The 24,799-nt window shown below is 43.1% G+C and overlaps 7 protein-coding genes across 7 annotated transcripts; 3 read left to right on the top strand and 4 right to left on the bottom strand.

Moving 5' to 3' along the window:
• Window positions 1–20: 20 nt before the first annotated feature.
• CLUP02_10979 (glutamine synthetase) lies at window positions 21–2,686 on the top strand (the record flags this gene model as incomplete). The annotated part of the gene is made up of 2 exons (XM_049289950.1): window positions 21–1,148; window positions 1,202–2,686. The coding sequence occupies 2 exons, from the start codon at window positions 21–23 to the stop codon at window positions 2,684–2,686; spliced, it is 2,613 nt and encodes an 870-aa protein (XP_049147095.1).
• Window positions 2,687–2,785: 99 nt separating this feature from the next.
• On the bottom strand, window positions 2,786–4,111 carry CLUP02_10978 (uncharacterized protein; the record flags this gene model as incomplete). The annotated part of the gene is made up of 4 exons (XM_049289949.1): window positions 2,786–3,398; window positions 3,449–3,475; window positions 3,534–3,693; window positions 4,081–4,111. The coding sequence occupies 4 exons, from the start codon at window positions 4,109–4,111 to the stop codon at window positions 2,786–2,788; spliced, it is 831 nt and encodes a 276-aa protein (XP_049147094.1).
• Window positions 4,112–4,672: 561 nt separating this feature from the next.
• Window positions 4,673–6,409, top strand: CLUP02_10977 (uncharacterized protein; the record flags this gene model as incomplete). The annotated part of the gene is made up of 3 exons (XM_049289948.1): window positions 4,673–4,796; window positions 4,863–6,295; window positions 6,356–6,409. 3 exons carry the CDS (start codon window positions 4,673–4,675, stop codon window positions 6,407–6,409), a joined length of 1,611 nt encoding a protein of 536 aa, XP_049147093.1.
• A 66-nt stretch (window positions 6,410–6,475) lies between these two features.
• On the bottom strand, window positions 6,476–11,550 carry CLUP02_10976 (aldehyde dehydrogenase; the record flags this gene model as incomplete). The annotated part of the gene is made up of 17 exons (XM_049289947.1): window positions 6,476–7,122; window positions 7,201–7,253; window positions 7,307–7,328; window positions 7,527–7,634; window positions 7,697–7,743; window positions 7,777–8,610; window positions 8,701–8,866; window positions 8,944–9,143; window positions 9,215–9,300; window positions 9,363–9,428; window positions 9,581–9,770; window positions 9,812–9,941; window positions 10,256–10,508; window positions 10,575–11,044; window positions 11,120–11,200; window positions 11,262–11,467; window positions 11,534–11,550. The coding sequence occupies 17 exons, from the start codon at window positions 11,548–11,550 to the stop codon at window positions 6,476–6,478; spliced, it is 3,576 nt and encodes a 1,191-aa protein (XP_049147092.1).
• Window positions 11,551–11,994: 444 nt separating this feature from the next.
• CLUP02_10975 (4-aminobutyrate aminotransferase) lies at window positions 11,995–12,862 on the bottom strand (the record flags this gene model as incomplete). The annotated part of the gene is made up of 2 exons (XM_049289946.1): window positions 11,995–12,044; window positions 12,112–12,862. Coding segments are annotated over 2 exons (801 nt in total), but the record flags the coding sequence as incomplete, so codon positions are not given.
• Window positions 12,863–20,490: 7,628 nt separating this feature from the next.
• CLUP02_10974 (4-aminobutyrate aminotransferase) lies at window positions 20,491–21,218 on the bottom strand (the record flags this gene model as incomplete). The annotated part of the gene is made up of 2 exons (XM_049289945.1): window positions 20,491–20,782; window positions 20,956–21,218. 2 exons carry the CDS (start codon window positions 21,216–21,218, stop codon window positions 20,491–20,493), a joined length of 555 nt encoding a protein of 184 aa, XP_049147090.1.
• A 706-nt stretch (window positions 21,219–21,924) lies between these two features.
• Window positions 21,925–23,665, top strand: CLUP02_10973 (uncharacterized protein; the record flags this gene model as incomplete). Its single annotated transcript, XM_049289944.1, has 3 exons — window positions 21,925–22,530; window positions 23,236–23,310; window positions 23,363–23,665. The coding sequence occupies 3 exons, from the start codon at window positions 21,925–21,927 to the stop codon at window positions 23,663–23,665; spliced, it is 984 nt and encodes a 327-aa protein (XP_049147089.1).
• Between the last annotated feature and the right edge of the window lie 1,134 nt (window positions 23,666–24,799).

Here is a 24,799-nt window from a genome sequence, read left to right as displayed (position 1 = left end):
GGTGGTCTTTCTCCGCGAAGATGGATCCCGCGAAGCTTACTGGTCAGGCACTCCTCACCCACACCATTCAGACGACGCCCATCATCGACAACCATGCGCATCCTCTTCTAGATCTCGATGCAATTGGCCGCTACCCTCTTCTATCAATCACCACTGAAGCTCACGGCGATGCAATCCACGCCTCACTGACCAGTCTGGCCCATTTGCGCGCCGTCAAACAGCTCTCCAAGATCCTTCGATGCGAGCCGAGCTGGGAAGCCGTCGTGAATGCTATTGAGGCGAAACGCATCGAGGATTATGATGCCTGGGTCTCGGAATGCCTCAATGGAATTGAATCAGTTCTGGTCGATGATGGTTTAGATGGCGAGAATGCGGTCTATCCTTACACGTACTTCAGCGACCTTACACGCAGCCCCGCTAAGAGGATTGTGCGCATCGAGAAGATTGCGGCAGACATTATCAATAACCATCTCCCCACGGATGAGCATGCTCCAAGGACAGCCAAAGACGCCGGGTCTGTGTTTGAAAAGGCATTGAAAGCGTTCGATCACAGTATTGTGGAGGCTATAGCTGATCCGGAAGTTGTTGGCTTCAAGTCCGTGATTTGCTACCGCACTGGCTTGGGTATTCCCAGGAGACCTGACGCTGCTGCGGCTCGCAAGGTATTTGAGGAGATCCATGAGACACATACTAAAGGCACTGACAAGGCATTCACACGCGTCAATCATCGTGGGCTTAATGAGTACCTGGTGCACAGATTGGCTTGTCTCATCAGGAATGCTTCAGGCTCTGGCAAGAAGCCAATCCAATTTCACACTGGCCTCGGCGACAACGACATCACTCTCACTTCCGCTTCCCATTCACATCTACAGGACTTCATTCGCCAGTATCCCACAGTTCCCATCGTACTCCTGCATGCTAGCTATCCCTTCATGAGAGAGGCCGGATACTTGGCGTCTGTGTACGCCAACGTCTACACTGATATTGGCGAGATATTTCCGTTTCTGAGCAGAGATGGCCAGGAAACTGCCGTGCGGCAGGTCTTAGAGTTGTGTCCCTGGTCTAAGATATTGTGGAGCACTGATGGGCATTGGTTCCCAGAAACTTACCTACTCGCCGTCCTTCAAGTGCGGGAGGTCTTGGAAAAGGTCAATAATATCATACGCCGCTTCTTCTTTCCGTCCAGGCTGACATGATCCAGGTCTTGTCTGAATATTCCCGCAAGGGACACATGACCTGGCGGGAAGCAACTCAACTAGTCAAAGACATCCTCTTCAACAACTCCAACCGTGTGTACCATCTCGGACTAGAGTTCAGCTTCGATGAAACAATTGCGAACCCGAGAAGACTGTCAGGAAGAAGCGATCTTGACATCCTCGAAGCTTTCCTGGATGGAAAAAAGCCACCTCAATACCTGCGCATCTACTGGAATGACCTGACAGCAACACCACGAGTTCGCGCAATACCAATGCGCAAAGTTCTCTCTGTAATGAACGAAGACGGTGACTTCTCCATTAGTATCACAAAAGCAAGTCTCGGACTGTTGCAGAACGACCACGTGGTCCCAGGGGTATCTGGCACCGGAGAGTACCGCCTACATCCCGACTTCACCTCACTTCAGGAGGGTCCCAGAGAAGGTCATATCAGCGTCTTTGGCGATTTCAGAGAGTATGACGGCTCTGCTGTAACCTTCTGCCCGCGATCCTTACTGCAAAGGGTGATCGAGATAGCTGCCCGACATGGGTTGACCTTCAGTCTCGGATTTGAGATTGAGCTGGTTCTCCTCGAGCGCGTAGATAACTCTTTCGAAAAGTACAAAACTCTTAGCAATGACGGACACGCATGGTCTACCTCCCGCATGATGGATCACACTGTCTTCGCCAAAGTCATTGAGAAGGCTGTGGCCGAGCTAGACGCAGACGGCATCTACATCGAACAAGTGCACCCTGAGAGTGCGGCCGGCCAGTTCGAAGTCATCCTTCCCCAGGCACCTCCCCTCGAAGCAGTCGACACATTGCTTTACGTCCGTGAAGTCATCTCAAGCATCGCCGCCGCAGAAGGCTACAGGATGACTCTTCACCCCAAACCATATCCGACAGCCTGCGGCACCGCAGCCCATGTGCACATGTCAATTAACTCCGCTGCAGGCTCAAAGCCAGAGACGTACAAACCATTTTATGCCGGGATCTTGAGGCACCTTCGCGCGATCACGGCCTTCACATACAGCAACCCTGTCAGCTACGAGAGAGTCCAAGATGGTTGCTGGGCCGGGGGTCGTTGGGTTACGTGGGGCACCCAGAACAGAGAGACGCCGCTGCGCAAGATTGAGAACAGCCATTGGGAGGTTAAGTGTATGGACGGCATCGCAAATCCGTACCTTGCACTCGCTGCACTCCTGGGCGCAGGCACACACGGTGTCATCGAAGGCGAGAAGATGACCTGGGGCGATTGCGAGGTTGACCCTGCGTCTTTGACGCCGAATGACCGGAAGGAGCTGGGCGTCGAGCAGATGCTTCCCTCAGGTCTGCCAGAGGCGCTCAAAGCTCTCCGCGCGGACGATGTCATGAACGAGCTGCTTGGTGAGGACTTGATAGAGAGATACATCACAGTTAAGGAGGAGGAAATGAAGAACCTGGAGGCTATTAGTAGTGATGATCGCCGACAGTGGATCTTGGAGCGATACTAGGACAACATCTCGACCAAACTGGAGCCGATGACCAAAATTATCTTATCTGGGTGCCTACCTACACACTTTGAATGAAACAAAAATACTAAGTATACTTGGTTACTTGCTCTCTTTGATGATGGTCTGCAAAGCCTTGACATACTCATCAACCTCCTTAGCACCGATGAGAGTGAGATCCCTCCGACGGCCCTCAAACATGATATACGGTACCGAATCAACGCCATCCATGGCGGCCATCCGAATCATGTTTCTCGTTTCCATCTTCCCTTCACTTTCATCGTCCACAACCGCCTTCGCCTCCGTCTCCGGAATACCGGCTTCGACGCACGCCTCGATCAGCACGTCCTTGGAGTTTTGATCTTGCTCGCGTTCGAAGTAGCGGCTATACAACGCGTCAACTAGTCGATTTGCAGTCTCTGCATTCTTGCCTTCCTGAAAGTGCTGGATGATTCGATGCGATGGAAGCGTGTTGGACATCGTGCCCCCAAAGGAAAATTTGATGCCGGCTGCAGATCCGAGGGCCCCCATTGTCGCTTCGAAAACTTCTTGCTTTTGATCAGAGGCATCATGCTTTGCTGTTGTGTACCAGTGCCGCTTGTCCTGCGGCTCTGGAGGGAAGTCCGGATAGAGCTGGTACGGACGGAAGACCAAGGTGAAGGAAACATCTTTGCCATTGGGGCTAGCTGCGACTTGGTCGAGAGCCTCCGCCAATCTGCCTACGTGTCAGATCGCTAAATCGCATCCATGTTTGTGATTTAATACCTCTTCTTAGCAATGTAGGTCCTTTCCCTGAAGTCAACTTTCGCTCGTGGTAAAAAATCAGACTGTGATGGAATCAGACGCTCACCAGGGACAAACCGTATCCAAAGTAAATGTGATCTGTGACTGATACATATCTCGAAAGTTGGGAGAATCGACGGTGTAAAGAGTGATTTTTACTTTTACATTCGTAATCAATTTGTCTTTGATACTTAGAGTGTGCTTGAAGACGCCGGTAATGACGGTTGCTTGAACATCGGTTGGTCACGACCCCGCACCTACGACCTCCTCTTCCTTACTCAGGTCACGTTCACGTGCCCGGGAGATCGACCGAAGTCACATAGAGATTGCATATAAGTTGGGGCTGGACGTCAATCTTCCTAGAAATGACTTGACCGATAGCTTTGTCATTCAAAATTTTCTTACTCCTATGTTGTTCGCTTCCCCTTGGATTGTTCCATGCGTTTCAATTCTGACTCAATCGCGCCTTCTCATTGGGCCTTAAGCGTCTGTTCCTTCTTGCTCAAAATTCTTGCTCAAAATGGAGGCTCAGACAGCCCGAGGAAAGTAGAAGGAAGGTCGATTTATCAAGTAGCAAGTCATACTTGTTCTCAAATATCTCTAGGATAATCGACGACAATCGACGACTCGATAAGTGAGGGCCATGATGAGTTGGGGGAACCAGGGCAAAGAAGCTGATTGCGAAAGCCAACGGAGCGTGGTCTTCCTCTAACCGCGCTATGAACGATGCTATCTAGTTTGACTGGGAAGGAAAGTCGAGGAGAGGTCTTGCCCCGCTTTTTGACTATTCGGGAGCTAAAATGGGGTATGAAAGCTGAGTGAACTGGGAAGTAAAGTCGTGACGAGCGCTAAATGACGAAACCCCACTTTGATTTCTGTTGACAAGATCTTTTCTCGGAATCATTAGCGACTCAAGATAAGTAGTATTGAGCACCTGAGGCTTAGCTGAGACTATAAGAGTAAGCAAGGGCTCCGAAAACGTGCCGAGACTCGGAATTAGTTTTTACCTGCATCAACAACTTACATGCAGATTTGCGGATAAGAAGTAAACGATTGAAGCCTCAAGTTTCCTCTTTGTACGTTATCATCAGTACCTTTGAGCGTCTCACTAACACAACTCACAGGGACGATTTTTGTTAAGTGAAACTAGCAACTATAATCTACCTCAAAAATTCACTTGAGGTTAAGAGTTTTTGTGTGATTGTAATGTTTGCAGGGTCATTTTTTCACAATGGCAGAGTCCTCGTCAACGCCGGGACAGGACTCAATGCCGAAGCAACTTTCGTCGATAGTCTCTTGGTAATAGATAAGAAGATTGCAGCTATCGGAAGTCGGAAAGAAATAGAACCATCAGACTTAACGGGGTTCGAGGTCCATGACCTGCAACATCGTACAGTCCTTCCCGGCTTCATCGACGGCCATATGCACCTCCTCCTACTAGGACAATCTCTTCGGAAACTCGACTTATCAAATTGCAAAACGTTAGACGACATCCGTACCAGTATTAGGTCATACGCCAAGGCAAACCCGAATCTACCAACAATTCTCTGCAAAGGATGGAGGCACTCGATGACTCCGAATGGGGTCTCGGCCGCTTTACTCGATGATATTGATCCCCGCCCAATCTTTGTCGATGCAAGCTCGTTGCATTCATCCTGGTGTAATCATGCAGCTCTGAAAGAGCTTGGAGTCGCCGACGTGCCGGATCCGGCTGGCGGACGCATCCATCGCGATGAGCATGGGAAGCCATCTGGTGTTCTCGATGAAGGCGCAATGATGTCCATCATCTGGCCGTACCAAGCTTCCTCATCCCCCAAAGAAGAGCGTATCAAGGCTATCATCGCTGCGGTGAAGGAGTATAATGCGGCAGGATATACCGGCGTGGTGGAGATGGCAATGGATGAGGAAGCCTGGGACGCGATCATCACCATTCGGGATACCCAGCCAGATTTCCCGATCCATGTAGCCGCGTACTGGCTGATCAAGCCAACAACGGATCATCATGCCAACTCCCGTCAAGTTCGTCGCGCCATTGAGCTGAGCCAAGTTTACAACTCCACCACTAGCCCGAACTTTCGTATTGTCGGTATCAAAGTGATTTGCGACGGCATTATCGATGCTTGCACGGCGTTTCTCTCGGAACCTTACGCACCGGCAGGCAAGCCCCCACCAATCTGGGAGCCGGAGTATCTGGACCCCGTTGTTAAGGAAGCAAATAATGGTGGTCTCCAAGTCGCACTGCACGCCATCGGAGATGCGGCAGTTGGAATGGCAATCGACGCCATCGAGAAGCACACCACCCCCGGCCGCCGCCACCGCATCGAACATCTAGAACTTGTGTCACCAGAAGATGCAGTTCGCCTAGGCCGGTTGGGTCTCACAGCCTCTATCCAACCAGTCCATTCGGACCCGGCTGTCCTCACTGAATGGCCTCGCCTGATCGGAGAAGATCGTTGTCATCGAGCATTTGCCTACCGCGAATTCGCAGACTCGGGGGCTTTGATGGCTATCGGCAGTGATAGTCCGACCTCGCCGTGGGCACCGATGGAGAATTTATACGTTGCGGCTTCGAGACGGTCTGCAAGAGATCCAAAATTCACTGGGACTTTCAACGAGCACTTCCGTCTTGGACTATGTGAGTCTATTACAGCCGCTACTTGGGGCGCTGCTAGCAGTGTGTTTGATGAGAAACGTACGGGGAGCCTTGCGGCTGGGAAGTGCGCTGACTTCATTGTGGTTGATATGGAGTGGGATGAGAAGAGCTTGTTGCAAGCCCAAGTGGAGGAGACTTGGTTTGGCGGCCGGAAAGTCTGGGATATCTGGGATCCAGTGTCGTCTTAGATCGCCTCGGTTCAATTCGAAACCATCCAGGTCTTGACTGGCCTCCAGGACGATTATGGACACAGCGCCAATAACGCGGAGAAAACAATGAAGGACATCTAGAGATCAGAGCCATTGAAAATGGCCTGCACAATACCCATCTATGAACACCACACATATCTATACACCTTACTTTGATGACCCCCACAAGTCAGCAAACGGATCCCAGCTTGGGTCCTCAACAGGCGTATACTCCATTCTGTTGGCGATGTTCTTTGCAACATCCTTCCCATACACGGCTCCGATCCACGCAAATGCCAGATCGATGCCTGCACTAATGCCTGAAGACGTCCACACATTCCCATCCTGCACCCACCTTGCCTTGTGAATCCAGTTAACCTGCGGTCGCAGCGCAATCGTCTGGTCCCACGAGAGCTTATTCGTCGTCGCCCTCCGCCCATCTAGCACGCCCGCCCGTGCCGCGACTCCGGCGCCGGTACAGACGGTCAGTAAGTACTGCAGCGAGTCGAAGCGCTCCTTGACAAAGTCGATTGCGGTGCTGATGCCCGGGTTCCGAGTCCCCTGCCCGCCGGGGACGATGAGGACGTCAAGGGGCGGGGCGGTCTGAAATGTGTGTGTTGGGACGACGCTCTCGCAGAAGTTTGAGATGTGGCTGTCGTCCTTGACCCTTGTTGGCACCGGGTCTAGGGTATCTGCAATGATGTAGAGGTTCATTTTGTATGAGCCTGATAGCATGTTGAGGGCGTCTAAGGGCCCGAAGACGTCAAGGGACTGAAAGGCTGGGAAGAGTACGAGGCCAAAGTTGACGGGTTTGCCTGGATTGAATCAGAACAGAGTAGCTAAAGACGCATTCGATTCTGTGAGACACTGGCTCACTGATGCTCACGACTCACCATCAGCGGCGCGCTCGCCATCCTGAGCCATTGGAAAGCCTTGGCTGAACCTTCTGACGCAAGTCGAAGGAGTTATGAATGCTGTAGAGGGCCTTCTATAGATCACTGATGTGGCAAGGTTGCGACTTCTAGTGAACATGCTTGTTCAGTGTTGAAAACCGTTTATCAAAACGCCAGAACAACGAGGGGCAGCGCTGGGACCCCGCGATTCAGGCATTGGCTACGTAGGCGGAAGACCGATGACCGCGCTCGGAGATCGGTAAGATTGTTTACGTAAGGGATCACTTTTGAGGGAGAGATTATGCGGGGATTATTAGTAAAGTAACTGGGAAAAGACCCCTTCTGAATCGCGTCATCTTCCTTCGAAATCCCACAGGAGTAGTTGTGGTGTCTGCCGAAGCACTTGAATGCGATGATGCTTCTAATATCTAGAGCTTGTTGCCCATGTTCACATGAACCGCCTTAATCTGGCTGTACGCGTCAAGCCCTGCCTCACCAAGCTCCCGCCCGATGCCGCTCTGCTTCACGCCGCCAAAGGGGACCCTTGGATCACAGTCCTGTGTGCTATTTACCCACACCATACCCGCCTCGATCTCAGCAGCCACGCGATGGGCCTTTTCCAAGTTTGTCGTGAAGACTGCTGCGCCGAGGCCATAGACACTGTCATTGGCAATCGACACCGCCTCGGCCTCGTCGCCAAACTTTTGGGTCACGACGACAGGGCCGAAGATTTCCTCGCGCCATATCTTCATGTCGCTCTTGACGTCGGTGAAGACGGTCGGCGCAACATAGTAACCCTTATCGCCCAGATGCGTCGGCCTTTCGCCGCCAGTCTTGATTGTAGCTCCTTCATCACGGCCGATCTGGAAGTAGGACATGATGCGATCGTATTGCTGCTTCGAAACTTGCGGGCCCTGGTAAGTTTCAGCATCCCACTGGTTGCCGACTTTACTTGTCTTGTGGACCTCGTCGATGAATCTCGCGACAAAGTTGTCGTATATATCCTGCTGCACGAGAATTCGTGACGTGGCTGTGCAAATTTGCCCTTGGTTGGACATGATGCCCATGTGTGACCACCGAACAGCCTGCTCGAGATCCGCGTCGTTGAAGACCAACAGCGGCGATTTCCCGCCCGTCTCGAGGGTGATGTTCTTCAGTGTTGCAGATGCCATCTTCATGATGTTGGTCGCGGTCGCCGTTGATCCCGTAAACGCGACTTTATCAACCAAGGGATGGGAGACGAGGGCTGCACCAGCATCTTTACCCAGACCATTGATGAAGTTCACGACGCCTGGCGGGAAGCCAGCTTCCTTGATGAGGCGACCGAAGACCAGAATGCTAAGGGGAGTCTGTTCAGCGGCCTTCAGAACAACGGTATTTCCGCAGGCTAGCGCGGGACCGAGCTTCCATCTGTTTTGCGGTTGACGGGTCAGCAAAATGCAACTCAGTCTATCGTCACAGAGAGCGTCTTACGTTGCCATTGATATGGGATAGTTCCACGGAATGATTTGACCTACAACCCCAACGGGCTGGCGGACGGTGTAGGCGAACTTGTTTGGCAGGCTGATCGTCTGGCCAAAGATCTTGTCGCACCAACCGCTGTAGTAGCGGATAACTCCGACGGCTTCGACCATGTCGTTTGTCAATGCCTCTTGGTATGTCTTGCCTGCGTAATTACGTCGTCAGAGTTGGACTCGAGCAGGGGTTGTCTTGAGGTTGAGTAGAATTTTGAGGATTTCTTACCGTTATCCCAAGCGTCGATGGTTGCGAGCAATTCCTTATTCGACTCCATTAGGTCCGCAAGACGGGCCATGAGTATGCCTCTGTCTGAAGCCGACAGCGCCTTCCAGGAGGGCGCCTTCAGCGCCGCAGCGGCGGCCTTAACGGCCTTGTCGACATCGTCTTCGGTCGCTGCATGAACTCTCGCGATTTCTTCTTCGGTCCTGAAAACCCGCGGGACATTAGCAAATCATCTTACTTGAAGCATGTTGAACTATCTGAGTCTACTGCTCACGCTGGATCAATGGCAGGAATGGTCTGCCCGGAGGATGAGGGAACGAATTCGTTGTTGATGAACAGGCCGGTTGGCTGAGTCCACTTCTGGCCGTTAGGCGCAGTCAATACAATTGAAAGGTCTCCCATCTTGTTGTCAAACCGTGAACTGAGACCAGATTGATTTCTCTCGGAAGTTCAATCAGCAGACTTGGAATGGTGATGAGGGCCAGCTTCTATGAATCAGGTTCTCGAATTTGGATGAGTCTTGGTATCCAAGAAGGCGTTTGCAGAATCAATTGAGTAAGTAGTAAGGCTTCATGAGATAGGTTATCACTCCGAACCATCATCTGATAAACGCCCGCGGATTCGGCCTTGACACGCGAACAGCTTCAATCTGCCTGACGCTGTATCTGTTCAGTATCGGCGTAGCCTGCCAGGCGGGGTCTAACTTACCCCTCCCCCGCAATGGGGGATAGCTGAATTGAGCCAGCGTTTCCAAAAGACATTCATCGGGTGGCCTCCCGGAGTAAGCCGTCAAGACTCTCATCTTATCGGGACCGCGAAGCGACTGAGATCTTCGTACCGATTCGGCATGTTTGACTCTTCTGGATCTCACTTGTGGTTGACCATGGCAGAGCAGTGAAGCTCCGAATGATCGGGGAGACCTTCCTCATAGAATCTGCGCATCAAAACGAGGGGCAGTGAGTCTCGGGAGGGGAGATGAGGGGCTGAGTCTCCACCACCACCTTGCAATTCACAGAGCATGCTCCCTATTAATCTAGGCACTCGTCCCTCATTTGAAGCTGAATCGATCCCCGAAGGTTTCAACTAGGTATTCCTCATTGGAGCATTGAGATAGTGAGCGAAGTCCGGCTTGACAGAAAGGGCCGAAGCCTGCCTGTGAACACTTCTCTCTGAAACGGTAGCATATGAAGAACCCTATCCAATTTTGACTTGATGACCCAGCTTTGAGACTGTATGGTATGTGAGTTTCATTTTATTCTTGATTTATGTACCGCCGTCTATGACCACGCATCGACTGTTCATCGCTTAAGCTCACTGTGCTGAACCTCGGGAGCTTCCCAAGACACAGCTTTGGGGATATCTTCCTCCAAACTCTCGCCTGTCGGCGCCCAACCCAGTACCTTCTTAGCCCTAAGTGCCTCGCTGCGAGCATTTGTTCCAAAGAGCACCGTTCCGTGTGGCAGCACCTTGTTCGCTTCTTCGGGTCCAACTTCCTCCACCTCGTCTTTTGAAATGAGACCCTTCTTAGCAGCAGCGGAGGCAACCAATTTCGAGATTTCGCCAAAGGACTGTGAATCATTTATGTTAGCTGGTGCAAAGCAAGGAGTTGAGGGCCCGGATTCATCTTCACTCACAATTTCACCAACACCAGTGAGATACAGTCCGTTCTCGTTCCAAACCTCCGCCTCACCCTTCGCCTCCGCAGCTCGCTCGACAAGCTGGGCAATCAACTGTGCAACGTCCTCAACATGCACATTTCCCCATCGGCTCAGGCCCTTGCCGACTCGTACCCCATGACCGCGATCCAGCGTGGCTTTCGCCAGCGACGGGATCTGCACGCTGCGCTGGTTGACAGGGCCGAGTCCCCGGCCGTAGATGATGGGTGGGAACACTAGTGCCGTGTTGACCCTGGGCTCATCGGCGGCGACTTTGAGGAGGTAGTTGTCGACGGCACGACTCGGGTAATTTTGGATGAACGATCGCAGTTCGTCGATACCGGTCAGGTCGTTGAAGACCAGGTCGCTCGCCGAGCCTGGACTGCGAGACTTGTCGGCGAGTTCTGCTGCGGCAAGGGCGCTGGCGCCAGAGATCTGGATCCAGTGCGCTGCGTTTAGATGTTAGCATCATGGATCGTGACTCCCGGGTATAAACTGGCTGAAAAAAGGCAGCGCAGACTTACATGACTTCTGCTCTGCCGACTTGGACGACAAAGCCTTGTGAATGGTCTCAACACTCTTCAAATGTCCAGACGCAGCCAGATCTGGCATTTGTGTTAGTGATTTCAGCTCATGAGGCCGCTATGTTGCAGAACCAAAACATACGGACAACGACATCGGCATTAGAAGCTTCCCGAGTGATGGTCTCAACATCGTCAAGATCACCCTCTACGATCTCGACCTTGTTGAAGGCGCCGGTGATAATCTTTCCCTTGGCGCTGTCGCGGACTAGCGCTCTCACCGCATACTCGGGGTGCGACTTGGCGAGCAAAGACAGGACACTGCCTCCGATGTAGCCCGTCGCTCCGGTCCTGGAGGCTTTCTGTCAGAACGGAGCACTTACACGGGCTTATTTCACTGAGCTTCAGTTGACTTACAGGAAGATGTTGACCATTGTGTCTGAGTTTTGCTATCCTGTGCGCTGTAATCTTTCTAATTGAGTGTTAAAGGCGAGTGGAGAGCTGAGATTGGCGATTGATAACCTGAGGATCTGAGGAGGCATCACATGGAAGTATATAAACCACACGCAACCTGCTCGCGCTGGCCTTCCAAACAGGGGTTGAAGCTTGGAGTAGATTACCAATCTCTTCCAGTGGACGAGAGCAGTGAAGCTGCCAAGCTGCCCCACGAATTACACAATGCGCTACTCCATCGCGTCACTCCAGCTTTTTTAAACATTGACGCCAATTGCCAATTAGCGATGCTATCTTGACTACAGACGACCCACCGAAGGGCGTGCTAATGTATGATTCCATCTTCGAGAACGGTCTTTGAGAGTCTTGCTTATAGATCAATTATTTTATTCATGTTCGAGACGTGTCCCTGGCAATAGCTGGGCCTACGATAGCCGCTTGAATACCCCTTCCAAGACGTCGAGGAAAATGTCGGCTATCGATTGCAACTTGTCAGTCTCGATTCGTACCCTAGATTATCGATTCCTCGGGTATTAATCTACCATGATGCCTCTCAAACACCAACATCGGCCGTGATCGGATTGCAGCATCTCCGCTGCCACCCATGTTCACCCCCTTCGATTTGGCCTGGCCCAAAACCTCCTCCCTTCGCGGACAGTCCCACGCAATAAACGTCCCGCGATCCTTGCCACGAGGGTTCAATACGTTTTGCGGGTACTTGTCCGCCAGCGCCTCCAGCTCTCGGTACAGGTGACTGCCGATCCGCGCCGTTTGCTCAACCAACCCGTGCTTCTCAATCTCTCCATGAATCGCTTTGAACAGTAGCGCACGCACGAGATCGCCTACCCAAGTATTTGAGCTGCCGGTTCGGCTTGTCAGGCCGTAGACCAGCGTCGCTGAAGAGAAATCCGCCGCCTGCGCCGTCTTCGAGAAGGTGACCGTGTCTGGCGGAGACGGGAGATTCCAGTGCTCGTGGGCCCAGAACTTGCCAGTTGCACCTACTCCTGTTTGAAATTCATCGGCGATCGTTAACACGCTCTTGCGCTTGGTAAGCGCACGAAGACCGCGGAGGAAGGCAGGGGACGCATGATTGTCGCTGCCCCCGGCTTGCACAGGTTCAATGACCACTGCCGCGACGGTGTCGTTAGCCTCGTCGAGCACAAGCTCCGTTTCCTCGAGGCACCTCTTCTCCTCAGCAGCATTCTCAGTTGCAAATTGGTCGAGGGGGTACTGGAACTGCGGGAAAGGAGCCACAAGCCAGTCGAAAGCCGGCACGTCGAATTCGTGAATCGGCTTGCTCCTCGTTGTGGATAAACTTCCAGAAAGACTGCCATGGAACCCCTTTGAAAGATGGCATTATTGAAGACTTCTTCGCACCAGGCGCTTAGTTTCGCACTACGACATCCGGCTCAGCGGCGCTGAATTCCCCACGGCTGCGGTTCTGTCACGAGTTATGGCACGCAGCAATGGGTATACGGAGTGTGGTAAAAGTGGCTTAACTATTAAAGTGGAAATAGACAAAAGGAAAAGGTCTATATATACGATATCTAAGATAGACACGTGATTTAGCACGTGACGGGCACTTTATAAAGTGCGATTACTATCCTTATTACGTAATATACCCCCTAATTACTACCGCTAGGGAGCTATTATGCCTAAGATAGAATTTCTAAATACCCTTATAAAGGCCTAATTTAGTTAAATATAAATAAAAGAAAAATAAGTATAAAGGATACGCGTTTTTTAAACCGCGTTTATTATAAATATATCCCTTTATCTAAAATAAATAGAATCCTAACTTAGAATAGTACGTATTTTATTATTTTTAATATATAAATTACTAAGGGCGAGGCTACTTAGCCGCTTTATATATATTTAAATTCTCGTAGCATCGCTTAGCTATTATTTTTCTTTTTCTTTTTAACTTCTTATAGTTATTATAAATACCCCCGTTTATTACGCGCGCGCACTTATATTATTAAATCGTTTATTAATTTTATTTTAAATATTAATATTTAATATATTTAAAAATAATAATAAGTTTTACGCAATTTTTATAATACTTTTTATATACGTATTATATAGTTTATTAAAAGTTTAAATAAGTAATAATATTAACGAGCCTTTTTAAATTATTACCCCCCCCCCGCAACCTCTTATTTACTTACTAAGGCCCGGCTACCGAGCTCTCCCTCCTTAACTAAGAGGATATCGAGGTTATTAATTAAAATACTAAGGATTTTATTAAGTTTAAAGCTCTTTTTAGCGGCTATAATAAGGGTAATAATAAAATAAATAGTAATAATAAGAGCTTTAACGGGCTTTTACTTATCCCCCCCTCGGAGTTTAAAAATAAAAATAAAACTAATTTAAATAATAAGCCCTTTAAAAAGGGTTTATTATATACTTATTATTTTAAGAGTTTATATTTAATATTATTCTAAAGTCTAAAAAATATAAAACTAGCTCTTTTTAAAAAGGTAATAAGAAATAAAAAAGAACGCTAAGAGGCTAAAGTATCCCTTATAATAAGTATAGTTCTCTTTATTATTCTAGGCCTATTTAACGTATACTTAGTCCCTAAGAAGCTTAAAAAAGAGGCTCTTAAAGAATAAGAGATTTAGTACTTACCCTATTTTAAAATAGCCCTTTAATATACTAATACTAAGGATAGTAGTCGTTATTTTATAAAAAGTAGTAGCTAGTATATACGCTATTTTAATAGCCGTTTAGCTAAAAAATATATTAATATATTAGTTATTTTATAACTAATAACCTAAGCTCTTACTAAGGCTATTATAAATAGCGCTCTCTTTTTTATAAATATATTATCCTTTTTTATTATTAAGAAGCGCATTTTTAACTATAGTTTTAATAAGATATTACTAAGCTCTATAATATTATCCGCTAGATATATAATAATTAAAAAATATACGAGAACTATATTAGTTTTTATATAAAAGACTTTTTCGACGCGCGCCCCCGGTCCTCTCTTATACTTATTATAATTATTTATAATTAACCTTTTATTACACTGCCCGCTTTTATACCCTAAGTTATTAACTTAATAATTATTTTAGCTCTTATACCCCCCGCTACCCCTACTACTCTTAGCTTTATAAACTTTAAAATATATAAAATACGTTTCTTAATACGTATACTAACCTTCCTCCTTAATAACGCTATGCTCTTAGTAATTACGTATTTTATAAACTAAGAGTTTAAATAGTAAGCATAAGCTTAGGTTTTATTTTTATATACGTATACCCTATAGGGTAAGGTTATTTTAGGAATTTAGGCCTTTGGGCTATAAGAGGTCTTTATTTTATTTATTTTAAGCCTCCGGGCCGCACTTTAGGTTCTATTTATTATCTATTTTTAAGTATTAAGTCTTTCTAAGCGTGGCCTAAATTAATTATTTTTAACTATTTTAGCTATTTATAATAGCTTCTCGCGTATTATAATAGTTAAAAAATATATAGAAATGTTCGAACTTAGCTCGTAAAAGGTTTTTAATAAGTTTATTTATTAGTATATTTTTTATTAATATATAAGTAACCTCGAAGCTACCTTTAGCATGCTCTTATTTTAGCTATATATTTTATATATTAATATAGTAAAGTCAAGTAGCTATTCTTTCTCTTTCCCCTACGACGAGTTAAATCGTTTATTAATTATTATAATTAACTAACTATACTTCTCTTAGGTTAAGGGTAATATTTTTAAAAAGGCGCTTTAAAACTATAGTCTCTTTTATAATTTCCTTAAAATAAAGAAGCTTAGTTTCGGTAATTAACGTTGTAACTATTACTTAGTGTACTAATTTTTATTAAATTAGGCCGCTAAAAAGGAATATTATATATTCTTAAAATAATCGTTATATTACCTCGTTATTTATAAAGCTAGTATTTTTAATTAGAAATAATAACTACGCACTTAGTATACTACCGTAATAAAGCGTAAAATATCTCGTTATATAAAGATATCGGATATAATATTTAATTACTTTAATATAAGTTATACTTAGGTTAATTAGGAACTATAATAATTACGAGTAAGTAAAGGCGACGTCTAGTCTAATTATAATAGCTATATAAAGCATACTCCTAACCTTCTCTTAATAGCTCTTTATTTCCTCCTTTATTACCTACCCCTCGTTTAGTTTAAACTCTTCTTAAAAAAGAGGGATAGCTAAATATAATAAATCTATAAAGTTAAAGCGCTTAGTAACTCGCTTAATATATACGTCGTAAATAAAATAAACTTTATAAATAGTACGGTTTTATAAAATCCGTACTCTAAAGAAATAATTAATTAGTCTATTCTTTTTAAAATTAATATATTCTTTTATATTATTAACGATCCCTTAAGCCGCCTTTTAGTCGTTTTAATAATATAAAATAATAAAGTCATTAACGTAAAATACTAGTATTACTTTTTTATTTACAGTTTAGTAAATATAAGTCTCTTCGTAACTATATATTATATTTATATTACGGAGTATAGAAGTAAAAGTTTAAAACTAAAGAATTAGTAAGTCTTAGAGGCTATATAGAGCGTATTAGAGTTTATTTATTTTATTAATAACCTTATATCCCTTTAAGAATTTAATAATTACTAACTTCTCGCTCTTAAGAAGTATATTAAGAAATACGTTAATAGTATTATACTAATCTATTTTAAAGTTAAATTAAGTAGTTATTATTATTATAAGCCTAAAGGCCTTTATAATAAGTATCGAAGCGTATATATTTTATAAGGGGTTAAGTAGTTATATATCCCCCCTTATATATATACGTACTTTTACCTCGCTAACCTTATTATTAACGTCGTATTAATAAATATATACTTACTTTAATAAAAATAGGATCCCTTATTTAGGATCACGGTTAACCTCTTTTTATATATTAATATTCCTTAGCTTTTTTATTTTTATATTTATAGTATCCCTAAATAACTTTTATAATTATAATAAGAGATATTTAATATTACTAAACTTCTTTAATAAGCTCTAGAAGTTAACTTTAATAAGTTATAGTTTTTGAACTCCTCTAGAGCGCGCTAAATAGGTCTTATAAACTACTCTTTTTATTACTTAATAAAGTATTATATATCTTATATTACTTTCTTTTATAACTTTTTACTAATTAAATATAGAAGTAAAAAAAAAGTAATCCTAGAAACGGTTATAATAATTACTATTTCTTATATTTAAATATAAAAGCGTTACGAAAATACTATTATTAAAGCGTTATAAAGGTCTATAGGCCCGGTTTAAACGTCTAGGACTTAATAGAGCTTTACTTAGTACTTAATAAGGCGGTTCTTATAAGCTCTATTTTTATATAATAGTAAAAGTTTGTTATAAAAGTTCCTTATTAATATTAATTTTAGTATTAAAAATTATTCTTTTATAATTAGTACCTCGTTTACTACGTATTCTAGCGTTTTATTAAGAGCTATTAAAAATTAAAAGCTTAAAAACTTTTATAATATATATAAGCGCTCGTAAAGAGGATTATAAACTACGTAGAGCCGTTTATAACTTAGTTATTATATCCCCTTTTTTACTCCTACCCCCGAGCTTACGTAAGGGGGTTATTTTAGGAGTTAATAATAATAATAAAACTATATTAGCCTCTTTAGCTTTATTTACTATACCCTAAAGTACGTCTATCGGTTACTTAGCGTCCTAAATAGTTAAAAATTTAATAATGATACTATTTTTAATTATAGAGTTATTTTAAATATTAGTATTTCTAAAATCTAGATCTACTTCCCCGAGTGCTCGAACTAACTTATTATTAATATTAAAAAGTTCTTATATTTTTTAAATTATTAAATTTACTTACTTATTTATAATAGCTTATTCCTCGTATATAGGATTATAAAAGACTTTTTTATTAAACTTAATATTCTTTATAATAAATACTTACTTAAGCGCGGGTACTTAGACCTTATATAAGTTATGCGTTTTTAATATATATTTAATTAAGTATCCTATATACCTATGGGGAAGTATTTTAAACTCTTTTTAATATATACCCTTCTTATAATCCCTATAAAGAGGGTATGCTTAGTAACTATATATATAGAAGTTATTAAAATACGGGGTAACCGGTTTAGAATCCCGTACTTAGTAACCCGTTTATTATTAGCGTTAATACTACTTTTACTAATTAATTTCTATTATAATAAGCAAATCTCCTTTATTAGCCTCCTATAGAGTAATATTATAAATAAAAATTACTATTAGTACTATTTCATTTTATGAATTTATAAAGAGGTTTATAAAAAGGTATATCTTATAAGCTTTAGTAATTACGAATTAACTTATTCTTTTAGCGTTACCTATAGGTTCTTTTATATATAAAAATAGAAGTTCTATTCCGATTCTTAGCTCGCTATACTACGTCTTATATACGTATTTAACGTTTATAATTAAGAGAGCGGTCTTATTACTATTTTTAAAAAAGTAAATTAGAGTCCTTTTTTAATAACGAATTATTACCTTAAAGCTTTATAATATAAAAAATACTTCCTTTTTTATTTTTATCCTTAAAAAGAACCCCCTAAGCTACTTATTATATTTATTAAAAGCTATAAATATATATTATTATTTATTAAAAAATAGTTCGAAGTAAAAAAGATCTTAGTATATATAGTATTATAGCCGTAAGGCTCTTTTTAAAAATAGTCTTTTTAAGATTACTATTTTAGCTTTAAATAATATATATACTTTATACTTAACTTATAATAAAGGTTTAATACGTATACTTCGAGTCTTATATAGTAATTAACGAAGAGTATTAAGTCCGAGATAACCTATTTTAAAATATTAAAAAAGCGCGCTATTAGACCTCTTATAAATATATTAATATAAGCGACGGAATTTTCTATAACTAATTAATAATATAATACTAGCTAGGCTCTATAAGATATACTTAAAGTTTATAAAAAAATGATAGGATTAGAGGAGCTTATATTCGAAAAAGACTAGATTATTTTTTTAAATAAACTGCTTTTTAATAATACTCTTATAAAACGTTCCCTATTATAAAGTATAATTTAGAGTATAGTATTAGAGTGCGCTTTTATTTAGTAAAGTCTCTAAGACTATATTAATATAAAATCCCTTAATATAAGTAACGTTCTAGAGCTTTAAATCGTAAGTTCCCTTTTTTTTAAGTCCGTTTAGGACGCCCTTTATAATATAAGTACTACGTACGGTAATAAGTAATATAATAGTTCTTAATTTAACATAGTCTTTATTACTTAATAATACGTAAGTCTTAGGTTTAAATAGGCTTTTATTATTAATTAAATATATTACTTTATAACTATTTATTACTATACTTTAAAAAAGGGAGTAAGCGCTACTTATAGAAATACTAAAGATTATATTTACCTCTAAGTCCTAACTTTTTATAAGTATAATAACTACGTAGCCCTCGTCTTAGTTTATTAATAAGCTCGTTATAAGTTAGTTAGAGGATTTTTTTAAAAACTTAGGGTTTTTAGGGGTTCTATTATTCCTTAGCTAACTAGCTTTTTTAAACTTATTATAAAGTAATTTCTATTTACTTAATTTAATAATAGCGAGGACTTCCTCTACTTAGCTCCTTAATATTCGTATTAATAACTTACTAATATTTTAGCTTATAAATACCTATTTTAATTTTTAATATACCGTAGGGCGCTATAGGTATATATAATTATAAAAGTATATAATATTACCCTTATTATTTACGTTATTAACTAAGTTAGAGCGTTTAATAAAAATAGAATAAGCCCCTTTTTAATTTAAAAATCGTTTAGTATATACGTCCTAAGTTACTAAACTAAATATATATATAATCTCCTCGAGGGTCCTTGTGTGCGTTCTAAAGGCTATTAATTTACTAAAGGTCTTATATATACGTTAGCCCTATATAGGGTTAAGTTTAGACTTAACTATAACTAAGAAGTTAAGTATAGTAATCTCTTTATTAATTTTTAAAATATTATACGTTTTAGCTTAGAAATAAATAGATTATTATTCTTTATATTAATATTAGGGGTTAATTCTAGTCCTCGTTTTATTAAGGGCTTATTAATATTCTTTTTAAACTATATTCCTTATTACTAATTCGGGGGGGCGTAAATTCTTATTTTAAATATTTAATAATTCGCTATATACTAAACTTAGCGCCGTTCTTAGTAGCTTTTTAAAATATATATTTATATAGTATAGTATTAATTAATTTTATTAATTACTAAGCGAGGACTTTAATATATATATTAATAATATTACGTTCATAAGCTATAAGTTACTTATATTTAGTATCGAGCTCTTATTATTTTTAAATATCTTTAAGTATATAGATCTTTTTTATAAATATAATATAGGAATAGATTTATTTATATAAAATAGGTAGTATAGCTAGTTTTATAAAAAGAAACCCGGCTTAGTTTTATAAATTACTTATATTTAAAAAAGTTAAAAAGTTCGTACTAAGAGTTATATTTAAAAACTATTAGTAAAGGATTTCTTAGTTTCTTTAGTCGTTCTTAAACGCTTTATAATAAGCTTAATAAGCTTATAATTCTTTTTTATTATAAGTTATAACTAATTATTTAAATTTTAAGGGCGAAATAAGCGCTATAAAGGGGTTAAGGAATACGTTAGAATTTAGAGTATTTAGGTCGACGTACTTCTAGACCCTAATACCCTTATTTATAATACGAAGTACGTTAAACTATTTAATTTAACTATTGTAGCTAGTTAATTTAGCTTAGGCTAAAATAGGTATAAATAAGTTAGTTATTTTAAAAAGATCGTAGGAATCGTGTTAATGAGTGCGTTATCGTGGTATGGGGTCTTAACTAAGAGCTGGGCTTATAACTGTCACAAAAAGCGGGCCCACTCAATGTGGGCAGCATTAACCACATCCATATCTCGTGACAGGTTCCCTGGCCCCTTCCCAAATGCAGGCGGCCTTGTACGCTGTCTCGTTTGCGTCAGATCCTGTGATTGCCGTGAAGATTTGATTTAGACCTTGCGGCGTGGCTTTCAAGATGCCGGTCTTGAGGAGGTCTGCGTAGTCTGCCGATGGAAAACTTCCGAGTGCTGGCCGGCTGGCGATGGCGCGGACCACGACTGGGCTTACAGAGGCGCGGTTGAGTTCTGGATTGTTATCCTCGAGAGGAATTGAGGCGATTTGGGCAAATCTATGCATCAAGTACGCGTGATTCGTTAGTTCTTCATTGGTCTACACATGGCAATGAGGATGGTCGCAATATGTACAGATCCAAGAATGTGTTGCCATCAGCATCGACAAGACTTCAGAAGCACATCAACATCAAAGATAAGCAGATAAGGCGCGCGACATGCGAATTTGACTCACCAGTTACCTGTCGACCTCTTGTAGTCGACCGAAATGTTCGCACTTCTGGTATCAAAAACTTCCTCCAACTCTGCGAGACCGGCCTTTACTTTAGGTTTGGGAAGTGAGGATGTCATTATCTTTGGCCTGGAAGGCTCGTTCGAGAAGATGGCAGATGCGCGGTTGCTTGATGTAGCCGAGACTGTCCGCACGCCAGCCACAACTCGAGGCCACTGTCGGAATATAGCGGCTAGTGTAAGTGATCCAGGGTGCCTGAATGCCATTGCGACTTTGTGTCAGTTATTTCGCATGTACTGCGAATTTTTTCGAGAGGGAGATTGATGATGCAATACTTGGTTTGATTTCGAGGTACAGTTCTAACACTCGACTTACACGCATGTGCCACGGACCGCCTAAGTTCTCGCGAAGGCATTCCCACAGCACAACACATCCAAATACACCACAGTCAGATCCCCATCTCTTCCCTTCTCGCCGTCATATGTCTGCGGATTCTGGGAAGGAAAGGCCATAACTAAAACTCGAGATTCATATTCGTGACTGATCCGGCATTATCCTAGCGGGATCGACCGGCCTACTATCGGCCCTGGAGTCTCCACCCCGTTAGCGTCGATACGTACCGATTCACGTCGCGGAAACCTTCCCAGATAATTTTGGCACGAACAAAGACTGACTACACTTGGCATCTACGGATAACGACGCCGAACTGTCCACGCATGATGAACCACATCCCTATCGCCCAGCTGACCAAAGCTATCCCGCCGATATCGATGCATACGTAACGGCGAATTCGTCTCGTGTCTCTTTTCGGCTTCTCTTTAAGTCACGCAAGAGCATGAGAAAAACAGCCCATCGGGAACACAAGCCTGATGTGTTACTCCTCCCCTACTACAATCATCCCCTACGTGCCAAATCCAATCAAACAGCTTTACCATCAGCATTTCACTTCAGTACCCTGCCGCACACTCGAGAATGCCTGCCCGTCCGGTCACCAGAGGGTCCAAATCCGGGGCAAAGCCGCCTCCCCCGAAAGGAAAGCCAACAGCGAAAACGAGGACCACTGCCAGCAGCGCTGCCCCAACAAAGAAGGTCCCTCGCTCGAGAACCTTCACAGGTTGCCGCACCTGCAGAAGTCGCCATCTCAAGTGTGACGAGGCCCGCCCAGTATGCTCGTCCTGCCGCCGCCTCAATCTCGTCTGTGAGGGCTACGATGGCCAGCTCCTGTGGATTCCGGACCCCCTGTGCTCCGCTGAGCAGAAGCATGCTCATCGTGGCACTTCCTACCGGTACCCGCTTTTCACCGAGGAAGAGAGGAAAACAATGTGTGTCGAGATTGTGACGAGCATGGGGCGCCAGTCTGCCGGCGACATTGTTCTGGATCTCGACGAGAAAAGCGTCCATGCCGATGACGCCCATGTAGCTGGTCCGTTTGGCGTGTTCAGGGCCTTTGATGGCTCTACGGATTCTGGATCTTCGCCATTACAGCCCTCTGCGTCCGGGAGCTCGCCTAATACCTCGCAATCTGATGCCTTGCCAGAGACGATGAATGGCGAGCTCGCTGAAGACATCGAGGACATTGTAATCGAGCCTTGGTCCGTTGACGATAACTCTTTAGCCATGGAGCCATATTTCTTACCTGGACCGTTTGACAACTTCAGTACCGAAGGCATCATCAATAACATGAGCCAGCCGTGGATGCACGGCGAAGGGTCCGGAAGTTTGTCTCATATGATGGCAATGGACAACTCTGCACTAGATCTTCTCTTTTCGCCATTATCGCCGCGCACGCCAGCAATGGCTCACACCGAGCTTGGGCCAGCTAATGATACAAATAGCCAACACCAGAACCATGAAAGAGAGGAAAACCATACAGAAGAACCGACCAGTCCTTCGACAGACGAGCAAGACTTATCGATCTCGCGCAAGCTTTCTACCTCCTTGACTAATAATATGCCGGGTACCGAACCGTGTTTGCCGTCACATGCAGCTTCCCTCTTACGATACTATAAGACTATGGAATCGTCATCATCAGTCAAGGGTATGAGGATATCACCGTGGCAGCTTTGGCTCCTCCCCTGCGCTCTGGAAACCTTTGCCGAACTGTCGCTTTGGAACACCACTTCGCATACCCGTCACAGTATCTTGTGTACATTGCTAGCAAAGAGTGCCTTTCATATGCATCAATCTTCGAAGAAAGAAAGCCAGAAGTCAACAACACAGTGGCTAGATATTGGACAGAATTATCAAAAGAGTGCCCAGACACATCTCAAAAAGGCTTTACAGGGCGAATCTGATGAGCCAAGCCAGGTCAAATACAACGAGATCCTTATGGCCATTCTTGCCACAGCCATGGTATCGGTAAGTTCACTCTAAAATCCACGATCCCTTCGACTCTTCTAATGCCGTTCAGGTTCTCTATAAAGGATCCCGCGCAGTAAAGATCTTCCTGCTCGATGCCGAACGCCTAATCCGTCTCCGTGGCCTTGCGATGCCCAAATCCTTCCACGTCCGCGTACTACACCATGTCTACACACACCTTCGCGTCATTGCAGAGAGTACGGACATTGCTATAGATTCTGCAAAGTCCCAAGCGCAGGCAGCAACCGAGATGGCGGTGTCACTCCGCAAGTTCCGTATTACAGAAGATTCTCTCTATCGGATTGGAAGTCCAATTCGACCGCGGCATACAGCCGACTGCGCAGGGGCCAATTAGGGGCCCTATTTACGATTATCGTAGCCAGCCTAACCTACGGTTAGAACCTCCTTTTTATACCTACGCAGATATTTAAATAGTTCAATTAATCTCTTCGTTAACTACGGTTCGAACTAACTACCTTATAATAGGGATATTAATACTAATTAGTAATTAAATTCTACTATTATAGATCGGTAAAGTATCTTACTATGTAAAAGAGACGACTTCTTAATACCGCACGGAATAGGAGATTCGTATTAATTAACCTTATAGAAGTAAATAAAAAAAGAGGCGATTCTTAAATACCGTACGGAATTAAATAATTATAGCCCTTTACTACCTATAAGAGGTCGACGTCTACTACGTTAAACTACGCTAGTCGATAGAACTACTTAAGTAATTAGTATTTCGCCGTTACCTTAAGTAGCTTTTTTTACTAAGTAACTTCCCCGCGGCCGGCCCGCGATTAGAAATTAACCGGCTAAATTAGTAAAAGGAATTCCCTATACGACGACTACCTACCTAATTAACTAGCGCGACGAACGGGCTTAATAATACGGTATAAAAGAGTACTACGTAATTAAAAAAGGGGATCTCTAAACGTAAACATTCTTATTTAGTAACGAAGGTAACCCTATAAGAGTTATTAAGCTAAGAGATTTATAGTATATAGAAAAGTCTATTACTATAGGGATCTTATAGGTACGCCCTTAAGCCCGCGATCTAAATAACCTCCTCGTAGCTCCCTTAACTACCCCCCGGGTGTTATTTAGGAATATAATATAGGGGACAGTTTAATAAGGGAAGAGGGGATTTAGAGGTCCTAATAGTATTAAGTTAAGAGTATTACGGATCTCGGAGATTAACCTAGGAAGAAGGCGGCTACCCTAAAGTAGTCCTACGACCTCCCGCTAGAGTTATTATTAGCCTAAGAAAAGGCTAAAAAGACGAGGATCTAAAAAAAAAGAAAAGAATCCTCTAGAGGGCTACTAAAGGGCTTCTTTTTATACTAACTCACGGCGTAAGATTACTAATTTCGAGAAATTAGTAACTAGTAAAGATCCCGAGACTAATTACTATATCTTATTACGGTAATATAAACGTCTACTGCTATTATTATTAAAAAGAACTACTAGAACCTACCCTTTTATA

This window comes from Colletotrichum lupini, chromosome 5 (assembly GCF_023278565.1).
Source record: "Colletotrichum lupini chromosome 5, complete sequence".
Lineage (NCBI taxonomy): Eukaryota > Fungi > Ascomycota > Sordariomycetes > Glomerellales > Glomerellaceae > Colletotrichum > Colletotrichum lupini.
Note: the sequence above shows the minus strand (reverse complement) of the source record. Positions and strands in the feature narration are given on the sequence as shown.